This window comes from Acanthisitta chloris, unplaced genomic scaffold (assembly GCF_000695815.1).
Source record: "Acanthisitta chloris isolate BGI_N310 unplaced genomic scaffold, ASM69581v1 scaffold14159, whole genome shotgun sequence".
NCBI classification, from domain to species: domain Eukaryota; kingdom Metazoa; phylum Chordata; class Aves; order Passeriformes; family Acanthisittidae; genus Acanthisitta; species Acanthisitta chloris.
This window is the reverse complement of record NW_008690926.1, coordinates 4549-32334: the sequence shown is the minus strand read 5'-3', so window position 1 is coordinate 32334 and position 27786 is coordinate 4549. Positions and strand designations below refer to the sequence as shown.

At 39.3% G+C, this 27786-nt stretch overlaps 1 protein-coding gene across 5 annotated transcripts; it reads left to right on the top strand.

Moving 5' to 3' along the window:
- Nucleotides 1-3140: 3140 nt before the first annotated feature.
- Nucleotides 3141-27786, top strand: FXR1 (fragile X mental retardation, autosomal homolog 1). Of its 5 annotated transcripts, XM_009082027.1 has the most exons (17): nucleotides 3141-3189; nucleotides 7231-7324; nucleotides 8564-8635; nucleotides 10016-10164; nucleotides 10621-10714; nucleotides 11565-11681; nucleotides 11781-11951; nucleotides 15605-15683; nucleotides 18052-18161; nucleotides 18795-18881; nucleotides 19616-19673; nucleotides 19761-19823; nucleotides 21449-21652; nucleotides 22348-22548; nucleotides 23282-23362; nucleotides 25814-25905; nucleotides 26768-27786. In XM_009082027.1, the coding sequence occupies exons 3-17, from the start codon at nucleotides 8621-8623 to the stop codon at nucleotides 26936-26938; spliced, it is 1692 nt and encodes a 563-aa protein (XP_009080275.1). In that variant the 5' UTR covers nucleotides 3141-3189; nucleotides 7231-7324; nucleotides 8564-8620; the 3' UTR covers nucleotides 26939-27786. The 5 variants fall into 5 exon arrangements, with proteins under 5 accessions (XP_009080275.1, XP_009080273.1, XP_009080271.1 ...); XM_009082025.1 differs by lacking the exon at nucleotides 23282-23362; XM_009082023.1 differs by having other exon boundaries at nucleotides 19616-19823.

The following is a 27786-nucleotide window of genomic DNA, read 5'->3' as shown; positions in this document are numbered from 1 at the left end:
TGACATGCATGGAATGTATTTCTCTGGTTTTATCTTGAGGCTGTATTTGACAGCTGATAGTACTTACAGTCAGGGTTGTAGGTAGGAAAGTGGTATGCAGGAGTTTTTAACTTTCAGCAAATATTCTGATGATACTTTTGGAATTCTCCTTGGAAATAATGGAATAATTTCTTAGAAAAGTGTATTTAAGAGCTGTATTGAATTCTCATTGTTTCTAGTTGTATCACGAATGAACCATGCAGTCTGTAATAACTCACAGACTGCTGTGCTTGGTTACTGTAAATGTGGTCTCGTACCCACAGCTGTAGAGAAATTGATAATAATAGGAAGAATTGCACTTGGGATTTTTGACTTTTATGTTACTCCTTTGCTATTAGTCTTGTGTTTGTACAGTTAGACTCTGATCAGACTTTTTTCAGGCCTCATAACAATGTAATTAATAATTATGTACTTTTATTTAATACTTAGTGTTCTGGTGCTTTTATGACCTGAAGTGCATACTTGATCAGTGTTACATTTGATATTGAGTATTCTCCATATATAATTACTTGGGAGTGAAAGAGTTTGGGAATGCTAACTGAAAAAGCTGTTCAGGTAATTCCAAGCCAGTTCCTGCCTACGTGTCTGCCAGCCATGAGTCTGCATGATATCCTCCTGTGGGAGGGAAGAGCAGAGCACCCACTTTGAACTGAAAGACTTCCCTCTGTGAAGGAGTTCCTGAAATCCACATGGTGGTGTAAAATCTACAGACTCTTCGTTGGAATTTGTACTTCAGATTTTATTAGAAGTGTTCAGTGTTTCTATTTATGCAGCTGATGGTGGTGCAGTATCAGCTGTTGTGCTTCTGTGAGCCATTTCTCTGTGTTATTGTTCCACTTCAGTTTTGGCATTCTCCAATGGGATGTTAGCTGGGAAGTCAGTTGTGAACCTTACACAGAAAGCCAAACTTTATCTGGTAATGGGCTAACTGTCTGAAATCCCTGAAAGCCAACTTAGTTAGAGTCTTTTTTTTTTGCGCTGCTTTTGTCCTGTTAAAGAAACCTGCAGCTAGCCAGTGGATTCAGAATTTTCTAAACTCTACAGAGCATTAAGTTCTGAATGGTTTTCAGGTGTTTTATGGTACCTGATTTTGAATCTTTTGGTTCTGAAGTTGTTTGGGTATTTTTACCAGAGGAAATAACTGAATTCAGATCTGCAGAATAAATTGTTACCTATAGGCTGACCTTAGAAACTAAATACATATTTCCCTCCACTCCCATGTTGAGTACTCTGAGAATATGAAACAACACAAATAAGAGGTCAGGTTCGGCTATGAAATAAAGCAGCATAATGAGGCAAAGACTAATATTGAATCTCAGACCCTTGGCATGCAGATAAATGGCTGTCCCTAGTAGAGAGTTAATCTCTCTCTGTAAATACTGCCTTCTCTTGATGAACTGTCATGTAGAGAATGCTCAGCTGCATGAAGTTGGTGTGCAGTGCTGTGACTTGGGTGTTTTGTCCCTGGATAGTGTTTGAATGAATAGTAGTAGACTAACTCTTCATTCTTGCACTTTATGCCATGTTAATTCATTTCCACATTGGCGGAGTGTTTAAAGGGGACAGTTGATATCTTAAATTTGGTAGAAGTTCTGCTTTGCCTCTGTTGCTGGCTTACACATACTTTAGGCAGTAAAATTTTGTATACTCTCTGAATCTTTAAACAGACATACCTTCATTTTCCTGTACAGTTTGCCTGTCCAGAGGCTTCCTTGCCACTGAAGGTCCCTGATTATGGGTGTATTTTATTGCCAACTGTTTCAGTGCTTACCTTCAAAGAAAGAGATTTGCCTTCCTTCCCTTGCAGTGGCAGGATGGCCTTTGAGAGGGTTTATTTTATTAGGAGCACACTAGGTGGTTCAACAAGATGATTTTTGGTGACCTGCTTTGTTCAGGGTTATCTGTGTGCTTTCTGCTAGAACCAGCCTTTTGTGTTGCTGACAGCTGGGTTTGAGGGGAAGCTCAAGGAGCAGAAAAGCAGGTTTTGAGAAAATGCCTTCACAGCATTGCCCAAGTATGAGCTCAGGTAAAAGGAGATTTGTTTTTATAGGCCCTTTGCACCCAGCTGTCAGTGTGGGCTCCTTTACTGTCCCTCATTACATTGAGGGATATCCTGTGTCAAAATTTATCTTTCCCTGAGCTGACACATAATACCTCTCTGGGCTAGTTGCTCCTTGCACAGCTGACATGTTCTTCGTCCTCCTCAGTTGGCAGTTTCTTAAGTGGATATAATCCATTCAGCAGATTTCCTGGAACTTCTCTTAACATAGCTGTGCAGCTCTCTTACTCCTTTAAAACTGCAGGGTCCTTCTCTGCTTGGGCAAATACTAGGCTGGAGTATAAGCAAGAGCAGTGTTCTTTGAAATCTTTTTTTTTATTGTTTTTTTTTTCAGCATGCCTGCTTTCCTTAGTCAAGAAATGTAGGGACTTTGTTTCTGCATGGATGCTTGGGTATAACTGTCAGGTTGATCTTTGTCTTTAGTTTTTTGACATAATTGATGACCCCTAAATGTAGCTACAAAAAAAAGGTGAAATATGGTGCTCTCTTTGTTTTCCTGGGAGGTCTAACAGGCATTTGGCCTCATAGAGTCCCCAGTTTGATACTCAAAAGATGATGCCATAACCAGCTCTGTGGCAACCTCTATTGCCAAACTGATGCAAACTTGGTGCCATACTGTTCCGAGGGATGGATGGTTGGGAGTCAGTTTTGTGTTGAGAACACCCCCTATAAAGCAGATAGTGCCATGCACAGCTGTTTGACTAATTGCCCTTGCCTGGGTCTCTCATTTTGTTACTGCAAAAGGATTGTGCATGCCTGTGGATAGAATAAGGAACTCTTGATAGTGAGTTTTCAGTTGTAAATTAGCTGGTCTGGTTTGAGCACTCACTTGGAACAATCCCTGTGTGCTGGACCTCTTGGAATAGTCGGCTAAGAATATCAGCAACCTCGTGTGAACAGTGGGAGTGTGTCTTGGAATTTTCCTAAATTGGAACCTTAGTGTTAGTGGTGGTCTTGGCTTGGTTTCAGGCTGTATTGAAACTGCTGCTTTATGTTGATCTCATGTGCATTCTTGTAACAAAAATGTTTTTGTTTTAGGGATTTATCAAAGATGTTCATGAGGACTCCCTCACAGTTGTATTTGAAAACAAGTAAGTATTTAATTTTAAAAATAATACTTTGAATGTTAGGTTGTTATTTCAGTTTTGTGCTTTTGCTGTTTTTTTGTTTGATTGTTCTGCCATTAAGAGGAAGCAGATTTCATGAGCAAGGTAGAGTTCAAGAAGTACAGGATCACTATTCTGTTCAGTTTCCATGAACTGCCTTCTTGAATCTGTGTCAGAATTCAGCTCATCAGTTATGCAGTCCTGTACATTCTTTGGTACCTTTAGTGATGTCCATAGATGTGGCAGCCAGATTTAATTAAAATAAGAATCAGTGGCACAGGCTTGATAGTCTTACACAAAAGCAGAAGATGGAAAGTACCAAAGTACTTAAATAAACAATTCTGTCCATTTCTAATCTGAGAAATGCTGACCAGTGTTCTCAGCCAGAGAGAAATAGAATGATTCTGATGGTGATTCTTTTTAACTGTTAGGAAAATGAATATATCTGTGTATCCAGTCAAAAGGCCTATTCTTTTCTAGTGGAAAAGAGTGCAAATCTGGAAGAAGAGTTATCCATAAGGCCCTCTTGATTTAATATATTAAAACACAGCAGTTCTACTAGGACTTGTAGTGGCAAGCCAAAGATAATCCATGGGATGGTCAAGTACAAATGAGTACCTGTTGTTCAGTGTTCAGACTGATAACACCATGGATTACCTGGGAGATTTCAGTGCTAATTTGAAATATTCTGAGTGCTATGTCCTCTTTCCTGTTTCCCTTTGAGTTACTAGGTGGAGATCCTATTAAAGTGTCAGCTTTTGATGTGAAAATTGTTACTAAACTCTGCCAGCACCTACCTGTAGATTAGTCTTTGAGTCTTTCTTCAAGAAAGATTGCTGTGTAATAAAGGTAATGCTAGGGAGCCTGCAAGTGTGTCTTCATAAACAGGGTTCATAATCCTGATTGCATGAGCCTATGGTATGTGTGCATAGACATGTGTGTGTGTACATATATACACGTGTAAAAATAAATCCTGGGGAGGAAAATAAGCAGTCCTGGGGTTTACCCTGCAAAGTCTAGTCTTTGTTTCTTTTTAGCCTGTGTTTTCTAGCCCTTCTTTTGTGAAAGCTATTTAGAAGACAAAGTGGCAATCATAATTTGTACTAACACTGAAGTGGTTATGGAGGCTGTTACTGTCTCCTAGGTTTTCATACTCCTACCCCAAAACCTAACAAACAGAACAAATTGGGTCCTTCATCCTATCCATGGTCTGAGGAGATGTGACAAATCTTGAGTTTCACAGTCAACATCCCTTTTCATTTCTTTTTAAATTAATTACTTTTCTTTGCTTTCAAAGCATATACTTTCATGTCAGAAGCCAGGTAAGCCAGAGGAGATGCCAGTGGCTCACAGCTGGGGCCTAATTGTTAGCAACCACATTTCTGGTATTTAATATCCATATTGTCTGTGTTTTACAGAGAGTCTGGCAGCAGCAGCCATGTTCCAAAAAGGATGGGCTACGACATATGTAGAGTGTTCTGTTGACTGATGTTCCTGTCTGATCAGGAAGTGTGTATACAGTTCTAGTCAAATTATTCTGTGATGTGAATCTGATCAATTCTTAGACCTTTTTACTGAGATAAATTCCTAAGGGTTTCAGTAGAACCGAAGTTGGCAAATGTCCTGTCCTGAATGCATCACTGTTGTGATAGTGATCCTCACTAACAAAATAGACATATCTTCTCTGCAATAGGCAGTCTAAATTGTCACTTTGCATTTTCTGCTGTTATGACCCAACCTTTATCTCCACTACTGTAAGGTTCCCAAAGTTAAGTTCGCTAGCACAGACTGCTGATGATGATTTTGTGACTGTAGCAATACTTAATCTCTGGGCAGATATACTTGATTCTTTTAAGAGAGATTTTTGAGGGTAAGAAGGCAAAGATCAAAAGCTTCAGGAACTGGAAACTTACTACTGTGTAAGACAGAAAATTGGATCTTGAGGTGCAGTTTCATAGAGGCTCATTGGTGTTGGAAGCAGCTATATTGAAAGAAAGGCTTCCCTGTTGTCAGAAACAAGCACCTCCTTTTTTTGTTAATTTCTGCCTGGTAACTTAGGCATAAGTTCTGTCAGATCATCTTAGCAGGTAATTTCTAGCCAGTCACAAGTCATTTGTTAAAATGTCTTGTTTTGCGTTTCACTAGTCAGATGCTCCAATTCTGGAGTTTTTGCCATCAAAACTTTGACTCATATTGTGAGAACTGAACTTTGTGTCCTTTCCCATTGTGCATTTCCTCCACTGGTGGGGAGAGGAAGGAAGACCCCAAACCATGGCTTTAGTGACCATTATACCTGCAACAAGGGCAATTGATTTGCGAGTGATTTTGCGACTCCCCTTCACTCTTTCTCAGAAATGGAATGAAAGTTAAATAACATTTTATGGCAAAAATACCTTTCAGCTTCAACAAAATATATCCATGTCATAGAATTATTAAGGTTGGAAAAGACCTCTTAAGGTCAAGTCCAACCATTAACCCAGCACTGCTGTGTTCACCACTAAACCATGTCCCCAAGTACCACATCCACAGGCCCTTAGAACACTTCTGTGGATGGTGATTCCACCACCTCCCTGGTCAGCCTATTCCAATGCCTGGCCACCCTTTCAGTGAAGAAATTTTTCCTGATACTCAATCTAAACCTCCTCTGGCCCAACTTGAGGCCATTTCCTCTCATCCTGTCTCTTGTTACCCAGGAGCATCTCCTGTCAGGTAGTTGTAGAGAGCAATAAGGTCCCCCTGAGCCTCCTTTTCTCTAGGCTGAGTCCCCCAGCTCCTTCATCAGCCTTGTGCCCCAGACCTTTCACCAGGTTCATTGCCCTTCTCTGGATGTGTTCTGGCATCTCTAATAATCTTCATGGGTTTTGTTTTTTTTTCAAACTGTAGTTAAAAGAAAAAGGAAGTGTGTAATAATGGCTCAAGCAAAACTGTATGGATACCTCATATGTTTATTGAGGCAGGCACTGGAGGGTAAGCTGTCTTTTCAGAGCAAACAGAGATGTATCCATCTTTTCATCTAGACACTTGCAGAAATGCCCTTTGCTCTTCACTCTCAGACTTGTTCCACTGACTTAGACTGCTTTCTCTGTATTAGAAGTAAGCAAAGCAAACGACTTGCTGGAATCCTTATGAGTTGCTTCTGGATTCTGTCAGTATCTGATGTGAACTTTCAGATGGGCAGAAATCATGGCCATTGCAATGCCATCATCAAAGGCCCTCGGATATTCTAAGTTAATATGGGTTTTTTTGGACAGTTCTTTTTTCCCCCTGGTTTTATTTCAACCTGTCTGGAGTCTTCAGTTGAGTGACTAAAGGAGTGAAGAACACCTGGTGGTGTTTTGTGACATTCACATAGAAGGAAAAGGAATTTCAGGAGAACACAGAGGATGGGCATTGCTCTGGTGCTCGTCAGAAAATGCACTGAAAATGCTTTGTAGAGCCAATTATAGTCAAATAAATAGCTTTTCTGTACAAGAAGGTAAAACTTTAATTTTGTATGCTTGGAAATATTTGGTATTGATAAACAGATATTAAGGCATGTTTTCATCTGAATGTTTGCCAGACACTTATTGGGGAGTATCAACAAGTTTGTAGGCAGAAATTTAAAGTTTTGTTCAAGATCAGAGTCAGATTTTCCTGGAATGAGATGAAGAAATGGATGAACCCCATGGTGGACTGCAAAGATGAGCTTAGGTCTGTATGAAGGCTCTATGACTTAAACAGTAGAAATGTGAAGTGCATCTTCTAATAATCTGTCACTGGGGTTCTATGAAAGCCATTAGTGAACCCAGTCAAGTTAAGTTTTTCAGTTGATTTAAAAATTTTGTCATTAAATATCTTCCCAGATAGTACTTTTGCCTTCACAGGATTATTTTGCTCCTTTGCTTATAAGGTTTGCTTTCTGGGTGTGAGGAAACAGATGATTTTATGGAAAGAATGAGTTCAGTTAAAACTTGGAGTTCTAAAATGAAAAGGAAGAAAAGAGTAGGAAAATTCTAGAATAATGTTTAACACCTCTTCAACTTACAGTTGGCAACCAGAGCGCCAGGTGCCCTTTAATGAAGTCAGATTACCACCACCCCCTGATATCAAGAAAGAAATTGGTGAAGGAGATGAAGTGGAGGTGAGTGTGTCCTCATGAACTGTGCTGATCTGTAACTGCCTGTTCAAGGCTGTGGTGATGATTGTATGTATGTTACCAAGGTGAGGATTTAAAATGGAACATGTGTCTAGAAATGGATTGATTTGACTTTCAGTGAAGCTATGACATTTCCATTTTTCCACAAAACTGCCAATAGAAGTTTCGCAAAATGTAAAACTTAAAATAGCTGAGAAGATTTTAATTCTGAAACAAAAACTAGGCAGTTTTCATTTCTGACCTGCAGTGTAAATGTTGGAAGTGTTTTGATATGAAGATATTAAAAAGCTCTTCCAATAATAAGAGTATTAATGCAGATGAAATATCTGGTACTGTGTGGTAAGAAATTGTGTGAATGACACTGTTTGACAGAGAAACAATAATAATTAGAAGTGATGCATTAAACCAAGAATTCAGAAGGTTCATACTGTGTTTCCAGCTCATTGTTAGTTTGAATTGTGTTTTTTTCCTTTACTTGTTCTTAAAATCAAAGTGATGAGTTTGTTTAGGGTATCTTTATTGTTTTGGGCTATTAATTTAAGAAAAAATGTAGTACAGTGCTGGGCTTTTCCATTCCTTTGTTTGAAGTACATGTTATATGTTGTCTTTGTTAGGGGTTATAGATAAAGGCTTATTTTCTACCTCCTTGGTATTGTAAAATTTGTGTAGTCTGCATGCAAATGACTTTGGCCTGTCATAAGGAGTAAATGAAACACAGAAGAAGAGGAAACTGAGTTTTGGAAGTTGCCTGTTCTGTGTATGATCTTGCATTAACTTGGTAGGGTTGGTTTAATATGGAGCATGTAGTCATGTGATGACTTGGTTCATTTCAGTAGTCCTTGGTATATCAGATGAGCCAAGGACAAAACAGAAATCTGAATTTTGGAGTAACTTCTATGTGTGAATTTCCAGTGTGAAGATAATGTTTGTATTTAGTGAGGAATTGCCCCTGAAGAAGTGTTTAGCTAAGTTTTTTAACTTCATTTAGAAATTCCTAGTGCGTTGTCCATAATATATGCAGAGGAAATCTGTTCACAGTTCTTGTAGTGCAGAACAATAAAAATTTGTGCAATAAGCATGTGCCTGGATAATTTACAGAGAAATTACTTCTGTTCCATTTTAATGGAAATTAGAAAAGTTGGGAGGTTCTTTCTTCACTATATGTGTAGGTGAGTGAATTATGGTTTTATGTGCTTCAGTGTTTCTTACTACTTTTGTTATCAGGTTTATTCTAGAGCAAATGACCAAGAACCTTGTGGCTGGTGGCTGGCAAAAGTTCGAATGATGAAAGGAGAGGTAAATTGTTTTCAAACCTATTGATTTTATGCTTTTAGGTTAAACACAGTAAATATGAAAGGTCTTTGTGATGGAAAATCTACAAATAAAGTACTGCAAGTACAAAAAAACATGGCAAAACAGAAGAGTAAGTTGAGATTACTTTGGAATAACCTGTGTTGCATTACAGAGCAGAGTTGTGTCTTTATGGCCGAGCAAGTCCCTTCCACTATCAGTAGTTTAATTGCTTGCAGGACTGTACAGGAAGAGGACTTCTGCTTTGTGCATTGAACTTGGTGCTAAAAATTAATGTCATCTTTGTGCAGTCTTTAACATGGTTCCATATTCAGATTTTTTCCTCCGACTAAATGTGAAACTCGCAAACAACCCATGTATCTACTGATAGTTTGCTTTGTGATTGTTCTCATATCCAGAATTATCTCTAAGAGTTAAGTTTTTAAAGGACCTAGTGGTAGGTCTCTTAAATTTACTTGTATATTGAGTATTTATTTTGCATTATTATTACTTGTTATCTGATGTGTTTCAAAGCAGCTTTGTATGGTTAGGATGATACTAATCCTAAATTTAAGCTAAACTTAAAACTTGAAATTGAAAAGTAGCACATGGAAAAGTATGTCACAACCATAGCGATTTCCTTTTTGGAATACTAGAGTAAATTGTGTGCTGACAAAAACAGATACCAGTTTTAAAGGAGGAAGAGGAGAATTGTACTGCACCACTCCTAAATTGCATACAGGTGGGAGAGGGGAAGGAGAAGGCTGTATCCCTAACACAAAGCCAGGCTTCAGGGATACTGTGCACACAAGCTTCTTTATACTTGCATGTGTTGGGTGGAAGTGTGGGTGTAGATTATTGGTAACTTAAATCTGCTTAGTTCTCTTGCCTTCCTAAATTTGGCATAGTGTGTGTCAAAAAGATTGAATTCTTATTTTCCTTTTGATCTGACATGATTCACAGGTAGTTTGCCCATTGAACCAGTGGGTTTGCTTTGTTTTAAAGTGTTGCTGAGTAGATATTTCTGTGAAGAATCATTCTGTTAGGTATTGTTTAGAATTAGAGCTCCAATAAACATTTTAGATTGTGGAACTTGAAGTGTACTAACAAAGGTATTTGAAAGTGGGTTGGGTGTGAGAAAAAAAATCAAAGATGTCTTTGTGGGGGACTGAAATTACACTGATAATGGTGCCCTAACTTCACTGAGGTATCACGTGGGTGGTGAAATGTGTCCAGGCACATTTGTGTAGAATTGTAGCATTGTGTCAACTCAGATTTATAAGCTTGTCTTTATACTAATATTTTGTACTTCCTTGGTGGTGCTGTTAAAGTTACTCTGTGTTATTCCTTACTGAAGTTACCGTTTTAAAAAAAATTCCTCCCTAGTTCTATGTCATTGAATATGCTGCTTGTGATGCCACTTATAATGAAATTGTCACTTACGAACGACTCCGACCTGTGAACCAGAACAAAACTGTCAAAAAGAACACCTTTTTCAAGTGCACAGTGGATGTTCCTGAAGACCTGAGAGATGCGTGAGTAGCTCTGCACGATTCAATAAGGAATTTAATTAGAGGAGAGGAAAAGCCCACCTGGCTTGTATTTTAGAGGCTAGTTTGCAGGTCCATGAGGAGCCTTAAGGGTGACTATGGCTGCAGTGGCTGGATTAGAAAGTGCTGACTGGGATCCCTGCTGACCTTTTGGGGTGGGGACAGAAGACAAGTTCTGAGATGGGACATTTGGGCCTCGTTTTGTGCCTGTACAGGTGATACACTTCACAGTGGGCCTGTTACTGAGACTGGCCAGATAACCATCATGGCCTACAGTCCACAGGGAAACAAGCTCTGGAACCATGTTAAGGAGAATGGGGACTTTTCAGTTTCTGAACAGTCTTTGTCATAAACTGCTGAAACAGTCTTGGTCCTGATCATGTTGTTACATGTTCAGTTTTGATGCAGCTTGTTGAAGTAACAACCATTTTGTCTCCTTAGGTGTGCTAATGAAAATGCACATAAAGATTTCAAGAAAGCTGTGGGAGCATGTCGAATTTTTTATCATGCTGAAACTGCTCAACTAATAATACTGGTAAGTAATTACTTCTATGTAAACGTTGCACGAGTTCTGTGCATTATTTTTGGGAAGTATATAGCCAGCTGTGTGTGTATGGAAAATGGTTTAACTTGTCAAGCTATGTTGTAATTTGTGAGAGATTTAATATAAGTAGATGTGTTTAACTTTAATCTTTGGGGGTATCCCTGCACTGCTTACAACCTAAATTTAGAAGCAGCTTTCAGTCTCATTGTTTTTATGACTTTTGCCATTCTCAGCCGAGTGCCATTTCACTGATTTGTTCAGTGGCTCAGAGCTAACTCCAGCTCACTCCACTCTGGAGCAGTGGATTGCCCCCTGTACTGTATTACACTGTGTAGTTTGACCCACAGCTGAGTTTCCATAGGGAGAACTGCACCAGTTCAGTGTAGCCATTAAAAAATTGTTCATTTACATTCCTCTGTGAGTTTTCTCTTACTGCGTAGAGTTGTCCCAACATTAGTTTCTCTTTGATTCCATTTACTTACTACTAACCACTCAAACCTCACTGCAGATTTTTGTTGACCTTGATTATTTCTTTATCTCTGTCATTCAGACAGTGAGTGGCAAGCATGTATATGATAGAAAGATACTTAAATTGTCTGGGGAACACCAAGGGGAAAGAATTACTGTGTATATTCAGCAGCAAAATCTGTAATGTAAAATAGGCTGTGAGAGCAGATAATTGTTGGTGCTGAACTTCTTGAGCTTTGTTTTAAGAGCAATGTTCATATAAGTTCTGGAAGTTGAGATCATGTTTATGACTTAGTTTCAGTAGGTTTCTGATTTATCCTTTAAATGTGAATTTGCTTTAAAAATGAAACTTGATGTTCCTTCTCTTTTGTAGTCAGCCAGTGAGGCAACAGTGAAGAGAGTGAACATCCTGAGTGACATGCATTTGCGCAGCATTCGCACCAAACTTATGCTTATGTCGAGAAATGAAGAAGCTACAAAACACTTGGAAGTAAGTCAAAGCTTGTGATTCTTGTTGCTTGAAACTGAGCTCATCGCGGTGCCTTTCACTGAGTGCATGTGGGTGACTCTTCTTTTGTTTTCCCTTCAGTGCACAAAGCAGCTTGCTGCAGCATTTCATGAGGAGTTTGTAGTCAGAGAAGATTTAATGGGACTTGCTATAGGAACACATGGCAGTAACATACAACAGGCCAGAAAGGTTCCAGGAGTTACTGCCATCGAACTTGAGGAGGATACCGGTACTTTCAGAATCTATGGAGAGGTAAGGAGGAAACTCTGGTTCTTAGGAACATTTCATACTGTATATCAGCTTTTAGAGTGGTAAGAGCTGTACCAGAGCTAAGAACTGAAAACAGCTGGGTGGTTATTGGAGTGTCTGTCTGCATGTTCACACTATGGCAGCTTCTACTGTGTGTGTTTGAAACAGAAGCCTTTGTTGCAGTGGTGACCTCCCTAGCATGTGTCCTATCCTAGTCACTCTGCTGATGTACAAATTCTGTAACTGCACTGTATATCTCAGGTCAACCTGAGAGAAGTTGCTGCTATTTTACTTGATCAAAGGGCGTTTTAAATTCTTCTCCAGAAACTTGCTGGGTCTCCCCCTCCTCCCTCTCTAGTTCATGCGTGTCTTGGTGTGTAGTGTCTGGTTCTCTGACTTAGCCAAATGTGTTCAAGCCTGTATCTGCTGCTTCTAACCCTTTTATTTTGGCAATTTCATGCTGGCTTTAGCAAAATAATGCTTTGCTCTAAGTTCTCTGAATCTCACAACTGCCTTGAAATGTAGCTGGTCTTTGGACCAAAACAATGGTCCATTCAGGAGGCAGAAGGGTAGTGACAAAGGTGCCACTGTCACCACAGCCCTGTCAGAACATATCTTGAGGGGTTTTGCCCCATGTTACCAACTCTGCAGATGCCACTAACAACTGAGCCCGGTGTTCACACATCTAGAAATCCTGTCTGCTGTTTCAGGAATCTGAGGTCTTAAATTCTGTTTCATGTATGTCAAGAGTAGAACCTGATTGTGATCCAAGGCTCAAATGAAGTTAGTCTTGTGAAGAGGTCAGACCTCTGTACTCTTCAGTATTTCTGAAATCTGTGTCCTTTTTTTGGAAACCTTAAATCCTTCCAGGCTATGAGAGTGGCAACAGATCCTTCTTTGATCTATTGCTACCAGTGAATTACATCTCTCAGTTCCTGCAGAAGAATTGGATAAGTTTAAATGCAGTGGAATGTCTAGTGTATTCCAGTTTTGATCTCTTTAATGTGAGTGATGTGATGCTACAACTTGTGGAAAGGTTAGGACTGTCACCAGCCTCTTACAGAGGTGCACAGCAGTGATTATAAATACCAGATGTCCCCTAAACAAAAATGCCTTCAGACACATCCAGCCTTGTCCTTCCTAGAAGAGATAGCTGCTTCTAAAAATGCCAGGCAACTTAAATATTCCACATGATAAGGATTTCATCATCTGGGTATACTTGCCTGCTCTTTTTGCCTCTTTTCAGCTGAAGTGGGCAAGCAGCCAGGCCCTAATGGCTGAAGGCACAGGCAGGCAATTTTAGGCTGAGATGTGTGGAAGCAGTGAACCAGTGTTGTTGACATTGCACTCTGTGTCGGAGGGTTTCCCATGGCTGATGTTTTGCATAAACAAAAGTCCAGTGTTGCTCAGGGCCAGACTCTTTGAGGGAAGAAACAGGAAGATAATTTTTAAAGAATATTGGATAGCTCTATGGATAGAAGGAAGTGAAACTGTATGGGTTGCTGTTGATGCTTTTTTCTCTGTCTGGTCAAGACCACTTTGGTTTCAAGACCCTTTCCTGGTTGCCTGAACCTGCTGCTTGTGATGCCTGTACAGACCAGAGACCTGTGAACTTCAGTGTTTGGACAGTGTAGCTCGGCCTACTTATGGAAACTTATGCTTCTCAGGGAGGAAGAGCTGTCAGAAACAGAAAGGTTTCTCTTAGACCTTCATTACTGTCAAAATTGAATTGCAGTCAATTCTTGTGCAATTATTAACACTTGAGTCTTCCCTCTTATACCACTTTTGAAGATACTTACCTGTATGGTGACTGTTCCTTTGGACAAGAGGATAGCAAAATCCTAGATACCCTGTTTTGTCTAGAAGACTGTTACTCCTTGTTTTTGCTTTGGAGCTTTCACTAGCTCAGTTACATTTGAACTAGGAGACTAATACATATTTTCTTGAGAAAAGTCTTGTATCACACTGGAAAAAGCAGGTTCCCTGGTATGACTTGAGAGGGCTTTGTCTTTATCTGCATGGAGATATGAACTTTCAAATGATCCCCACAGGTAGTTTTGTTTTTTTCTTTTTGGAGAAGTCTAAAAGAGCTACCAGGAGAGACTTTGAAACCTTGTCTTAGAAACTGGTGTCAGATTCCTGAGCCAGATGCACCATTGTAACAGGATTGCCCTGTACCAGCCTGTAGCCACTAGATCTAAGTTAGTGACTGTGTTAAAGAATGTTTTCCCTAAAATCTGCAGCCATTTAGATCAGACTCATTTAGATCTCTCCTGCTGCAGAAATGATAGGTATAATGCTGAGTTTAGAAAAACCCTTCATTTAATCTTTCTGTTAAAAACTATTCTCAGAGCATGGATGTGTCTTGATTGTATGGACTGTAGTGTGAGGTAGCCCGAGCATGGCTGTAATTCAAAGTTAGAAAGGTAGTTGATAGTGACTGGAATCCTTTTAGGTCTTCAGCCCATGTTCCACTACAAGGGACTGAGAATACATTTTTTGAATCAGCTCTGTGTTGGGATGTGAGTCATACAGGTTGTATTCATGTGCAAGTCTTGAGTGCTCATGGCAAAGTGTAGATTGGTACATGGGTGCACTGGAGAGGTCCTGTTCTGGCAGTTTGTTTTCTTGCCCTGACTCTGGTAAATGCATTCACTGTCCCTTCACCTTTATTTGGGAAAGAAAGATAAACAAGCCTGAGACCGGAACTCTGGTTAGTTGTGGCCGAACTGTAGAGTTCACTGATGGTGAAAAATTGCTAATGTGTGTTAAGTTTGTATCATTTGAGTAGATGCCTTGAAAATGTAGCATGACCTCTGCTCCTCCAGTGAATTCCTGTTCATCTGTTTCCCGTGCTTGAGCATTGCTTTCATTATCTTGAAATCCAATTTGCCCATGTTTCTTTTGCTCTCATTTTGACCTCTGCCAGAAGTGGAGGTTTATACATCTTTTTATTCTTCTAGGATTTCCCTGATTTGATTGAAAGATGCAGGAGCTGGTGGTACTTATTTCATGTGTTGCCTAAAAAATGACAGATGGAAGGGCTCGAGGCATTAGCATACAATAGAAACTGTGCTCAGAAGCTGTTGTTACTGACTAGATGCTGATGTTCCTTCTTTAATTCTACACTTGTGTTGCTAATTTGAAGCCTTGTTTCAGCATCTGTATAGCCTCAATTAACTCAGTTCATTGCTGTCACTTAATAATGCTGTAAGAGAGCGTTTCAGTTCTCCCCAGTAAGCAGAGCCACTGTGCTATCTTGGAAAACATTGTGTGTGAGCTGTGGCCAGAAACCAGCATTCTGGAAGGAGAGTGCCCTGGTTGTACCACCACATGGAAGGCTTGCAGTGTTTGCTCAAAACCCCACCCAGCCTGGTCTTGACCACTTCAGGGGTGGGGCATCCATTTTGACATCTTGAAATAACATGAACAAAGTTGGTTTGCTCATTACTGATGCTTTGCTACTGAATTTTGTCTCTGGGCATTTAACTCAATTATTTCTTTAACATTTAGTTCAGAACTAGATTAATGTTGTCTCCAATCTTCCCTTTTTGAAAATAAGTTTGTTTGGAACACTTGCAGTTGTTGCTACAAGGTTTTGTTTTTAAGGTGCTATATTCACAAAGAAACTCTGTTTTTTTTAAATTCATTTCCAGACTGCTGATGCAGTAAAAAAGGCTAGAAGTTACTTGGAATTTGTGGAGGATTTTATTCAAGTTCCCAGAAATCTTGTTGGTACGTAATACTGCTAAAACTTGAAAACTTGGGGAGAGGGAGTATAATCAGTATGACTCTGCAAAGAGGATTTAGGTACCACTACAATATTTGATTTCTCCATTTAAGTAGAAGGTGATTAATCTTTTAAAACTGTGTATCAGGGAATTAATATGAAATTGGATATATTGTTGCTTTGACAGGATTTTAACACTTAAACTGGCTTGATTACAGACTTGTACTACCTAATGGTAATACTTGAAGTTCAGAGTCTAGGAAAAAATAAGCATTATTGAATCAACTGCTTAAAAGAGCCAAAACTAAATTCCAGCATTTAATATGGAAGTACTCCAGTTAAGTTGCAAGAATGATGCAAGATGATTCTCCTGTTACTGCTCCCTCCTGGGGCTGAGGTTTGTCAGAGGTGGTGGTTGGATGGTGCTGAGCTCCTGTGTAAATCATTAGTGCTCATCAGTCTTATCCTCAGTCCAAAAATGGGCATTTTTCCATATTTCAGCTTTATGAAGGTGTAGCTTTCTAAAGCTTATAAATGCATATTCTGGAAGGTCCTGTAGTATAAGCCACCTAAAGATGAGGTTAGTTATGTTCCCTTTCATGAAACAAACATGTCTTCTCCTTGTCCAGTCTTCACGGGGGACTTTTTTCCTTTTCCCATATTCTCCTTCCCTTAGCTTGCTTCTTAGGCTGAGTGTGGCAGCTCCCTGCTGTGCATGACCAGCCTGTGGACAGTGTGGGCATGAAGGCAGAGTTAAGGGTGCAGGTGTTGTACCTGATTGAACAGCAGTTTGGATTTTCCTAAGGAGAAGTTGAAACCTGGGCTCTAACCTCCTGAAATTTTGGACTTGGAGCTTGCATATTATGGACAATGTAATTTAAATAACCCGTATGGAGACTCCTAAAACTTAGACCTTTAGGGTTTTAGAACTTGAGCAAGTTAAGGTGTAGTGAGGTTTTGTTTGATTGTTTGGTTTTGTTTTCTTTTAATAGGACCTCTGCAAATTGTGTTTCTGATGCAAATTGATGGTTCTCTCATCTACCTAATGTTAAAGCTTGTTTTAACATTCAGCAAATCAATCGTTAGTTTGTACATGAACACATTTTTTATCTTCAAACTCATTCATCAAACCTAATTAAACCAAGGAACTTTGCTAAAATCCAGTGGTTTACGACTTGAGTTTGGGGGAGGTTTTGGCCAGCATTCACTAATGTGAATGTATCTCTTAAGAATCAGGGCACTGGCCATGGCAGTGTGTTTAACTGAAAATGCTGCTTTTAAGCAATTGCAGTACCAGTTTGTGAGAAATGCAGACATCCTGCCCAAATCACCTGTGGGCACAGATTTAAGCAGACTCTCAAAGACACCCAGGTTGAAAGAAGTGTCGTGATCATCAGTGACTCTAATTGAAGACATTGTGCTATGCCCCATGCGTTTCTTTCTGTGTCAGGAGGGCACAGAATTGCCAGTTCCAGCCACTGATGCTGCTTGGGACCAAGGAGCCCAAATATTGGCTCACCATTATCCATAGGAAAATGCTTAACACTGTAATGTGTGTGGTTTATACTAGCAGTAGTAACAGGATCACTGTGCAAAATGAAACTGGGGAGATACAGAATGACTAACTGTAATGTGTATTTTTAAGACAAGAAGGTAAAAGCCCAAACCTGCTGAATTGTTCGAACTGTTGAGGAAAGGAAACAATTTTTAATGTTTTTTGCACTGTATCTTATATCATGTTTATATCTGCTGTAAAGAACATTCCTGATGGAGTATTCTGTCACACAGTTCTCGCTGTTGCCCTTTTTTTGAGCTGTTCTACCTTCCTTTACTCAAAATTCAAACAAATATTTTTAAGTGCCTTGTATCTACCTGGTTCTGAAGAGCCTTTTGGTTTAGATCCCATGCATGGTCTCAAGTATTTTAAAGATCACATGAGAAGCATTGATAGTACTCAAGTCTGTTGCAAAGGCAAAATTAGTTTTCAGAAAACAATTACATAATATTATACTTCTTTAGAGAGTCTCCCAATAAATATATGTTATATAAGCTGTCAAAATGTCAGGAAAGATTAAATAAGGGCACATGTCGGGTCAGGAGGTCGAAATAATTTTGATACAAAAATTCAAAATAGGCATTTGCAAAACTCTTGTGCCATTTTACTCTTGGTCTGGTTCTATTTCAAGCTTGTGTGTAGTGGTGATCTTCATCACTACTTGTTACACTATGCCTATAGAGTGAGTTTACTTTTGGAAGTTTTTGTCTCTGGCACAGTGTGGGGTACTCCTTGGGGTTTCTATACATAATATATCAAGGAATACATTAAAATATTTTCCACACGGGTGAAAAATTAACTATTCTTGCCCTCTGAAGGAAAAGTCATTGGAAAAAATGGAAAAGTGATTCAGGAAATTGTGGACAAGTCTGGAGTCGTCAGGGTGAGAATTGAAGGAGACAATGAGAATAAGCTGCCCCGTGAAGACGTGAGTACTTTGTTTTCTCATGCTATGATTAGGTTTTTATTTCAATACCTGTGGATAGAGTGAGCACAGTTTTTCAGCTGGCATCTTGCAGTAAATTTTGTATGAAGCAATTCAAGGAAGGTTTTTCACTGCTGAAGCAAGGCTATTTTTAAATCTTTGTCCTGTTATGTACTTCAGCTGCATAACTAATTTGGGATATTTTAAATTGATGAGAACATAAGATAAAATCTTCTAAAGGTGCTTAATCTTGTGAAGTTTGTTTAATGAACCATGGGACACTTCTTAGTGAACTCAAGATGCTTGTACACACCTGCTGTGATAAACACACACAGCATGTGTTGCGTGTGGGAATATAAACACTGTCAGGTTACCTTAACTGCCAGAATAGGGAACGTGAGCTGGGTTTAGACCGTCGTGAGACAGGTTAGTTTTACCCTACTGATGATGTGTTGTTGCAATAGTAATCTTGAGCTATTTTTAATGCATCTTTACATCCCAAGGTTCAGTTTATGGCTTTGTTTAACTCACTTTTGTAATTTAAGAAAGTTTTTTTTTTAATGTAACTTATACAGAAAGCATTGTTTTAGTGATAATGTTCTACCTGCAATAAGCTTTGACATTTTGTTTCTATAGGGAATGGTACCATTTGTATTTGTTGGTACTAAAGAAAGCATTGGGAATGTCCAAGTTCTGCTAGAGTATCACATCGCGTATCTAAAGGTGAGTGTGCTCCAGGAGAAAGAATCTGTAGGGGAAACTTTGGTTGAAGTAGTAGAATTCTTGAGTAACAACTTTGGTGGGATTTGCACTTGATAAACTGTTCCTCTGTATATCAGGATTTAAGGTTTGGTGCCTTGAGCCCTCCACTTGCCATGGGTTTTATGTGAGCCTTTAAACCTTGTCATGGTTACTTAGTGCTGTTGGGGTGGAAAGGATCAGACTGTAAAGAACAGTGGTTTAAGGAGCATTTGGGAAGTAATATGCAATTTGTTTTGTCTGTGTTAGTGTTCTGCTGCCCTGAGGTTAATGCTCTGTTGGGGTAGGATGGAATCTGTAATAGTAACACACGAACATAGTGGAGCATTAGAACAGTTTTCCATTTGCATTAGTTGGTTTTGTGGTGTTACTGGAAATAAATTAATTTTAATGGTGTTACTTTGTCAGCTCGCCTGTTTTGGTAAAATTGGACTAGAAAACATGGTGAAGTGTTAAGAAAGGTAGTGATAGTCTTAAAATCAGTCAGTCTTTCTGCCCGGTGATGTAAGACAGAGGGTTTAGATTTCTTTCAAAACGCTTGAGATTGCAGAACTCATACTTGAATTCCACTGTTGGCAGTTGCCTTCAGGGTGGTGTGAACTCTCCTACAGGAATGTTAGTTTTTAAGATTTCTGGGTGGGCAATGGTGTTTTGTGAGGGACATTCATCAGCAATGCTTTTTGTTTGTTTTTACGTAGGAGGTAGAACAACTAAGACTGGAAAGGCTCCAGATCGATGAACAGTTGCGTCAGATTGGTATGGGCTTCAGACCTTCTTCTGCTAGAGTTCCTGAGAAGGAAAAGGGTTACACAACTGATGAGAGCACCCTCTCCTCAGTGCAAGGCTCCAGGTCCTACAGCGGGAGAGGCAGAGGCCGCAGAGGCCCCAATTACACGTCTGGTTACGGTGAGTTTTCTTGAGCATCTGTGAACGAGGCCTCAGGATACTCCTGAATCCCAAACTGTCTCTGGATTTCTTTGTGCTCAGTATAGTTGAGTGAAGGGAGCACGGAAAATTCAGAATTGCCATTTTATTTTGTACATAGCACAAAACACCTCATTAGATTTACAATCTTGTTGAAATTAAGATTGAAAAATGAGCAAAGCAAGCTCTGATAAGAGCTTGTCCTTTGGCAGTAGTAGTTATCATACAAAGCTGGGAAAGGAACTACAAATACTTGTCCGGAGATGCAAATCTTAAAAAAAAAAATCTGAAATTGGCATTATCTGTTTTGAGGCCAAAAAAAAAAAATCTGTGTCTGTGATCATGGCCATCTTAGGAGTGTATTTTTGAAAAGCAAACCAAAATGATTTAAAATGGAGACAGCACAAAATCCTGTGGGTTTTTTTAGTTTGGTCAGGATCTAACTGGATTTGTTTAAGATGCAGCAAGGTATTTTGATGCATTTCTACATTAAGGAGGCACTGCTGTTCAGTTCCAGAGAGGTGTGCACATCCCCACCTCATCCAGCAGTAGTTCCCCAAATGCAGACCCTGCATTTCAAAATAAACGTGTTCCACAAAGAAACATGGTTGTTCCAGTGAACAGGGACAACATTATTTATTCAGTGCTGTAAATTACTCTTTATAGCTGCATGTAGTTCATTTCTGTTAACAGAATTGGACATCTTTTGGGGTTTACAGACTGTCCCTGGCTGTAGCTTCCCCACAGCATGCCATGCTAGTCATATTGATTCTGATGATGATGATTGTAAATTCATTTTTTGTTCTTTCCCAATGAACTGACTAAACGTAAGGAAAGTTGTTCAGTTGGTTTATATACACAGACTGTCATTTGAAAACTTAAATTATTCCCTTCCCCCCAAAATGGCCAGAATCACATGTTAGAGCCATACAGGTCTAAATCTCTTTATTCCAGAATGGTTAGTAGGGTATTGGATGCTTAAAATAAATAGTAGGTGTTGCATTTTCAGGTAGTAAAAAGCTGTGTGGGTTTGGGTAGCTCAGAGATGGCCAAGAATTACAGATGCAATTTAATATAAACAGCGAAATTGTTCAAGCAGCATTACAACAGCCAGAAGGGGTTGCCTAGCAACAGCCATCGGCTATAAGGTGGCAAAGTTGTCCTTGGGAATTTCAGAGAAGTTGCCTAGAAACTGCACCAAATGCCTGCAGTGTGTAGACAAAGAGAGGAAACGCTGCTTAATCCTTGATTTATCTGTGTACAGAAATTACAGATTTGGTAATTTTGCAACCTTGATTTCACATGTTATTGCAATTAAATTTAGATGGAGAATCTTAAATTTAGGCAACTTCTGCTCTCTATATTTTACATGTGCATATAATTTTATATATGGGTATATATAAATACAAAAATTATATATAATGATATACTTGTGTGAGTGTATATTAATAAGTTGGGGGGGTTATATTCATGAATTTTACTTTTTTTAATAACCTATGTATATATAACCAGCCATGCTGGTTGGAATACATCTGTGAGGGTATGAAACCAGAATATAATCCCAAAACTCATATTAATTTTCAATTTTCTTTCCTTTCTTGCACAAGGTACAAACTCTGAGCTCTCCAATCCCTCTGAAACAGAATCTGAGAGAAAAGATGAACTCAGTGACTGGTCCTTGGCAGGAGAGGATGACAGAGAGAGCAGGCACCAACGTGACAATAGACGACGTCCCGGGGGCCGAGGCCGCAGTGTGTCCGGAGGACGCGGGCGCGGTGGACCCCGTGGTGGCAAATCATCCATTAGCTCTGGTACTGTGTTCCAGATGGATTTTGAATTTAGATTTTGTCCCTGTCAGTTCTCTGTATTACCTCTTACTATTTTAAAACGCTCCATTTTGACATTATAATGTTAGTACCTTGGGATTTCAGTGCAGCTGTGATAGTTTTGTGTCATACACAGCGTTGGTAGATTGTTGTTTATTTTCTGTTCACAGTGATCTTTGTTTCCTTCCTCTACTACTTACACCATAATAATGGTAGTATCAAAGTTGATGAATCTTTGGCATGTTGCCTACAGCTGCCTTCTGAGTTAAGCTTATGTTTACATACAGAATAAGAGAAATCATAGACTGGGAGTAATCTTCTATTTTAACAGCATCTGACTGTGCTAACCTAACACTTCAGTGTCGGAAGTACCACATTGCTGTGAAGTGAAAGGTGCATTTTACACATTTAGCAGTTTAGAGTAAAAGTTCTCTAAATGTCACCTTTGGAAATCTTTGTGGTGAAATCGTGCAAGTATCTGTTGTGGTGCCCCAGAATTGTTACCTTGGGTTAGAGTCAGAGAGGAACCAGTATGAAATGACACATACTGCAGTTCTGTGTGTTACATCTTTTCTGAGGTTGGTTTGTAGTTGAAACTTTTTAGACACAGATGTAAGTCAGCCTGGAAATGAAGTTATATGTCACTTACAGTATCTTAGATGGAAACTTTGTTTGTTTAGTGCTCAAAGATCCGGACAGCAACCCTTACAGCTTGCTGGATAACACAGAGTCAGACCAGACCGTGGACACCGACGCGAGTGAGTCTCACCACAGCAGTAACCGCCGCAGGAGGTCACGCCGGCGAAGGACTGATGAAGATGCTGTTCTTATGGATGGAATGACAGAGTCTGATACAGCTTCTGTTAATGAGAATGGTTTAGGTATGTAAATGGTTGGGTGAGAGTCCCAGGGCAAGCTAAGAAAAGATGTGTTGTCCCTGTAAGTGTAGTGTAGCTCTTGCTTGTTTTTGTTAGTGATGAATTGTTGTTCTGTTCAAGGCTGCTGTCTGATTAAAGAAAGACTCCCTCCATGGCCGTGCTGTGGAATCTGTTTACTGAGCTCCACTAGCCTTTTCATGTGCCTTTTTTTGTAAAAACTGTCTGATGGAGACACCAAAGACTTGACTTGTTTTTTCCCATTAGTACTGCTGCTTTGATAGAAACAGTACTGTCAGATCAGTGTTCTGTTTTGTCCTTGGTAACCTCAGTCTCAGTGTGGGAAAGCTACTTAAGTAGCTCTTCCCAGCTTCTGCTTAAGTACTTTCCCTCAGTAAACTCTCGGGATACTCACTGGGACGAGAATATAATCTGTTGCTTAATGTAGAAAAAATACCCTGGGTTATGTGGCTAAAATTTGACGTATGGTTACTTAATAAATGAAATCTGAGGTCATTAAGCACATGCCTAAATGTTTTACTGAGCCAAGAACAAAAGGTAAAATCTAGCTTTCTGTGTTACTGTGTATGCTTTCAGTATAAAATTTTCTTTTAGCTTTTCTGTCTTATTTAGTCTCTGTCTTTAACAGAATCAATTTTAAATGCCCCATGCTGAAACTGCTGAAGAATTTATTTATTTTATCATCAGAAATAGTTCATTATAAACTTTGCAATTGCAGATGATAGTGACAAAAAACCCCAGCGACGCAATCGTAGCCGCAGGCGTCGCTTCAGGGGTCAGGCAGAAGATAGACAGCCAGGTAATTCGAGTGGAGCTGTGGGTAATCTCAGGTCAAAAGCATGAGAGAATGTTGTGTCTGCTGTTTTACATAGAGCTGCATAATATCAAAAGGTTACTCAATAACTAATAAGACTACTGGATAAAGACAAAAGACATTTCTTCTACTAGGAGAACTTCTAAAATCTGTCTAATGAAACTAATCGATGTCTAACTTTTTGCTTGGACATACGAGTTATGCTTCTGATCCAGTTCTCACAGAAGTCAATGGCCCAAGTGCTGTTGAGTTCTGTGGTGCAGGATCAAGACAAACATGAAGGTTCATGGTCTGCACTCACCTGCATCTGTGCGCTTGCACTGACTGGGACACAACCTTTTCAGCACTGGCTGAGCAGCAGCGTTGGAGGGGCAGGACGTGGGGCCTGGCAGAGCTCTGTGAGGGAACTCACATGGGATTTGCCAGCCCCACACCTGTATCACACTGCTGCTGTCAGCCCTCGGCTGTTGGGAATAGTTTAAGTCATCTGCAAATTGAGGGTGGGAAGGAGGAGGAATTTCAATGAAATTGCATGTTTCCAATTTTTTGTTGTTGTGGCTTGTTGCATTTCTTTTGTGTGGACTAACACTTGAAATGTTAAAGGTGAACTGGCTAATTTTCAATATAATGCCCTGTCTAGAAAATGCTTGTACATACATGGCGTGAGGTAGCAACAGAAGGTCTTCTAGATTGACAGGTTCAAAATTTTACCCATATTTGTCTTCCTTCTATCTATGGTGCTCATATAATATTTGATTAAAAAGAAAATTGTTTCACTACACTAACTAAAACTTAGGGGAAGGAAAAACAACTCCACGCTCCTAAAATATAAAACCCTAAATCCACCCAGTACTTTTCAGCACTCCAGTTTTGTAATTTATAAAGGGGCAGAAAAAGTAAAAATGGATTTCAGCTTTTACTTCTAAGAAACTAATTCCAACCAGCAACATAAAAAGATGTTAGTGATTTCTACAAAACCACAGGAATTCTTTTAAACCTCTGTATTCTAAGAACAAAACAAAATTTCCCAAACAAGATTTCTCCCTTTTTTTTTTTTGCTGTTGATGTTTAAGATACTTTTTCCAGTTTGTATAATAGGTATTTAAAATAATATACAACAGTAAGACCATTGATAGTTAGTTATACTGTCTTTGTTAAAAGTGCTCTAACAATTTAATCTCCTCTTCATAAATACCTAGTGAGTAAAATGAAGACAGAAAGAACTCTTCCCCTTCCCCCCCCACTGCCAACCACTGTACTTCAGTCATTTAGCTGTATTATTTGATTTACATTGCTATACATTATGGGTCCTTATACACAGATAAATATAAGAACTAGTCTTAACAGTGTGTGCATGAAACATGCTTCCTCTGTACATTAGAGGGGGTGGGTACAGAACTTCGCAGTAAAGAAAATTCTTCTGCTGCAACTCATTTGGTCTTGACAATTCTGAAAGGACCCAGTCATAAGAAGTCTAACTACTGTAACAGGAAATTCATGTGTTGTATTTCCTAGTCCGATTTGGGTTTCATGCACAGGCATTCCTAAATCCAGAAAAACAGCTCACTTGAATGCATGATACACTAAATATAATTGACTGTCCAGTTCCATAGGTAATGCTCACCAGCCCTAATGTGCTTCAGCTCATCAGAGATACAGGTGTATATTTAAATTCACAGTACTCTGTATTCTAAAGATAGAACTGACTCTTGGTGTGGTTACAGGAGGGCAGGGTCAGACAAAACCAGACTCCAGGAATATGTGCTGAGGTCGTAAGGTCAGAGAACCCCTGGCCAGCACCCAGTAAGTGCAGCTATAATGGCCCAGGCAGGGCTGTGCTGCTCCTGAGCAGGGCTGGCCCAGGCAGCACCACGAGTGTACACACACCCCCCCAGGATCCACCCACCCCCCCAGCCAGGTAACAGTGCTGATTGCCTTCTGGGCACCAGGAGGAGAGTGAGGTCTCTCCTCAGTCACTTCATGACGTAACAGGTTTTGAGTGCTGCCTCAGTGCAACTGGCACAGAGCTCAGCCTCCCCCAGTTCTGGTCACATTTTAACTTGCCTTCTTCTATTAGTGTGAAACTCTTCACTGCTCACACTAGTAAAACCCCTCTGAAAACAGAGTCTGTAGTTCAAAGAACTTCAAACCTAGTACAGAAAGCCCTTCTTTTCCAATAGAATTTGCAATTGGACCAAAATTACTATTTTATGAAGAGTCCACCTCCAGATCATCACATTACCACTGATTTTAGTGAAAATTGTATCGAACAACAGAAACAAATTGATCCTTGCTGTGTGGTTGATAACCTGTAAGTGTGAAGGCCTTTTGTGAGATGTCTCCCAGTTAGAACATAACTTGTGCAACAAAGACATGCAGATAAATGCTGAACTGACTGCTGATGTGAGCATCACTGTGATTTTTTTCCTTGAACAGTAACAGTAGCTGATTATATATCACGAGCTGAATCTCAGAGTAGACAGAGAAACCCTCCAAAGGAGACACTAGCCAAAACCAAGAAGGAAACGGTAAGATTTTTTTTAATGTATAATGTTCCTTTTTTCTCCCCCCTTGCAGCAGAACAGTGAAGGAATGAAGGTGTCAGTTGGCTCATCATTTGACTACTAATGCATTTGAGTTCAAGCATAAATCCTTCAAAGCAAAAAGGGCCCAGAGTAAACAGAACTGACTTGTAGACTGTCCTTGCAGACTTTAGGGACCAGGGTAGTGCTCAAATTAAGTCTGTACGCACTTTAAAATATTACACTTAGAGTAATGTTGCATTACATAACAAAATGTGAAAGTTGTCCATGGTGAGTCCTGAGAACTAATCCTTAAAACATGTTATGGATGGAGGATACTAGGTGGCATTTTGTACAAAGTATGTTAGAAGGAATTAATTTCACAGAGGGTGTAGATTTGAGATCTTTTCTCCTTAAAGGATCAGAGATGCATTACATATCCTGAAAAATAATCAGAACTGAATAAAGCAGAATTTTTCTGAAGTAACACTGAATGTGTTGCCACGTCTGAGTTCAGCAAAAGAAAGATCCATTAACAAAGTCTGATCTTACTGTAGACATTGACAGGGGTCTAAAACTCAGCTCTTCAGTTAACTCCTTCATGGGCTTAGACAAATTGAAATAAAAAAGCATTCTGCGTGTGCTGGGGGTGTGCAGTCCTGGGGCTACCTTGACATGATTTCCTTGGAAGTGGAAGTATCCTATAAATGACAAGGTAAGTAATAGGATGCGCTAAATGACAGGATACAGGCACAGACTGACAAGAGGTATCTCCTCTTGCAAAGCTGTTGTGTGAGCCAGAGGAAAATTTAGGTTACACTGTATTTTTATAGGATTTTTAATATTATTCTGTTTCTGTTTCTGCAAGGCAAAAGAAGCGATCGAGGAAAACAGCCCTTCTGAAAAGGCAGTGAATGGTCCTGCCACCACTTCTGGGGATGAGCCTTCTAAACTACAGCACAGCCCTGATGAAAAGAAAGTCACTGTTCAGGAGGATGGAAATAATCAGGAAGAAGCAGTGCTGAATGGTGTTTCATAAACTGAAGTTCCTAGTTTACAGTTCTTTTACATTACATTTAAAATAGTGCTTGTATAAGCTTGCCAAAGATAGAATATGGATCGCCAGTCTTGACACCGCACTTTCAGTTCCTCCATTTTGGAATACAGAAAGGGGAGGGATCCTGAAGAAATCATATGTTAAACATACTTTGACACCTACTGTGTTATAAATATATCATCAGATGTGCCTTGAGATAGTATATGTAACATTTAAATAAACAAAATTGCTGGCTATAGGAAATGTTATTTTGTTTTCAAAATACGGCAAAGATGTGAGGGGGATCCCTAACATAATACTCTTTATGAAAGCATTAGCTGCTTTTGTTACATTTTTAATAATATGCAACCACTTCTTCACCTGAGGAATACTAGAAAGAAATGCAGTCTAAAATATTTTGCACTGAAATGTAATTTCTCCATTAGTTTAGTCTGGAAACTGGTCTGTTTTAATACATGTTTTTTAAATGCTGTATGTAGAGGAAAAATCTGCAGACCACTGGAATACATTTGTTAAATTCTCATAATCTGCAGGGATACTGGGTGACATTGGCAGTGACTGTTCTACATTGAGGCTTTGTTTGGTTTATTTATTAAACTGTACAGTATTTAAAAATCAAACATAGCTTTAGTTAACACTAAGCTGAATTAGTCATGTCCATTAAGACATAACCTGAACTACTGAAAAGATCAATTTCCAGAAAGTTTATTCTGTATAAACTACATATGTTAGTCCTTAGTAGAGTATTTTTATTTTTGTTTTGGTTGTTTGATGTGCAATATGTTTTTTTTGTATGCTGGTAGTAAAAGAAAATAAACTTTGATCTTCCA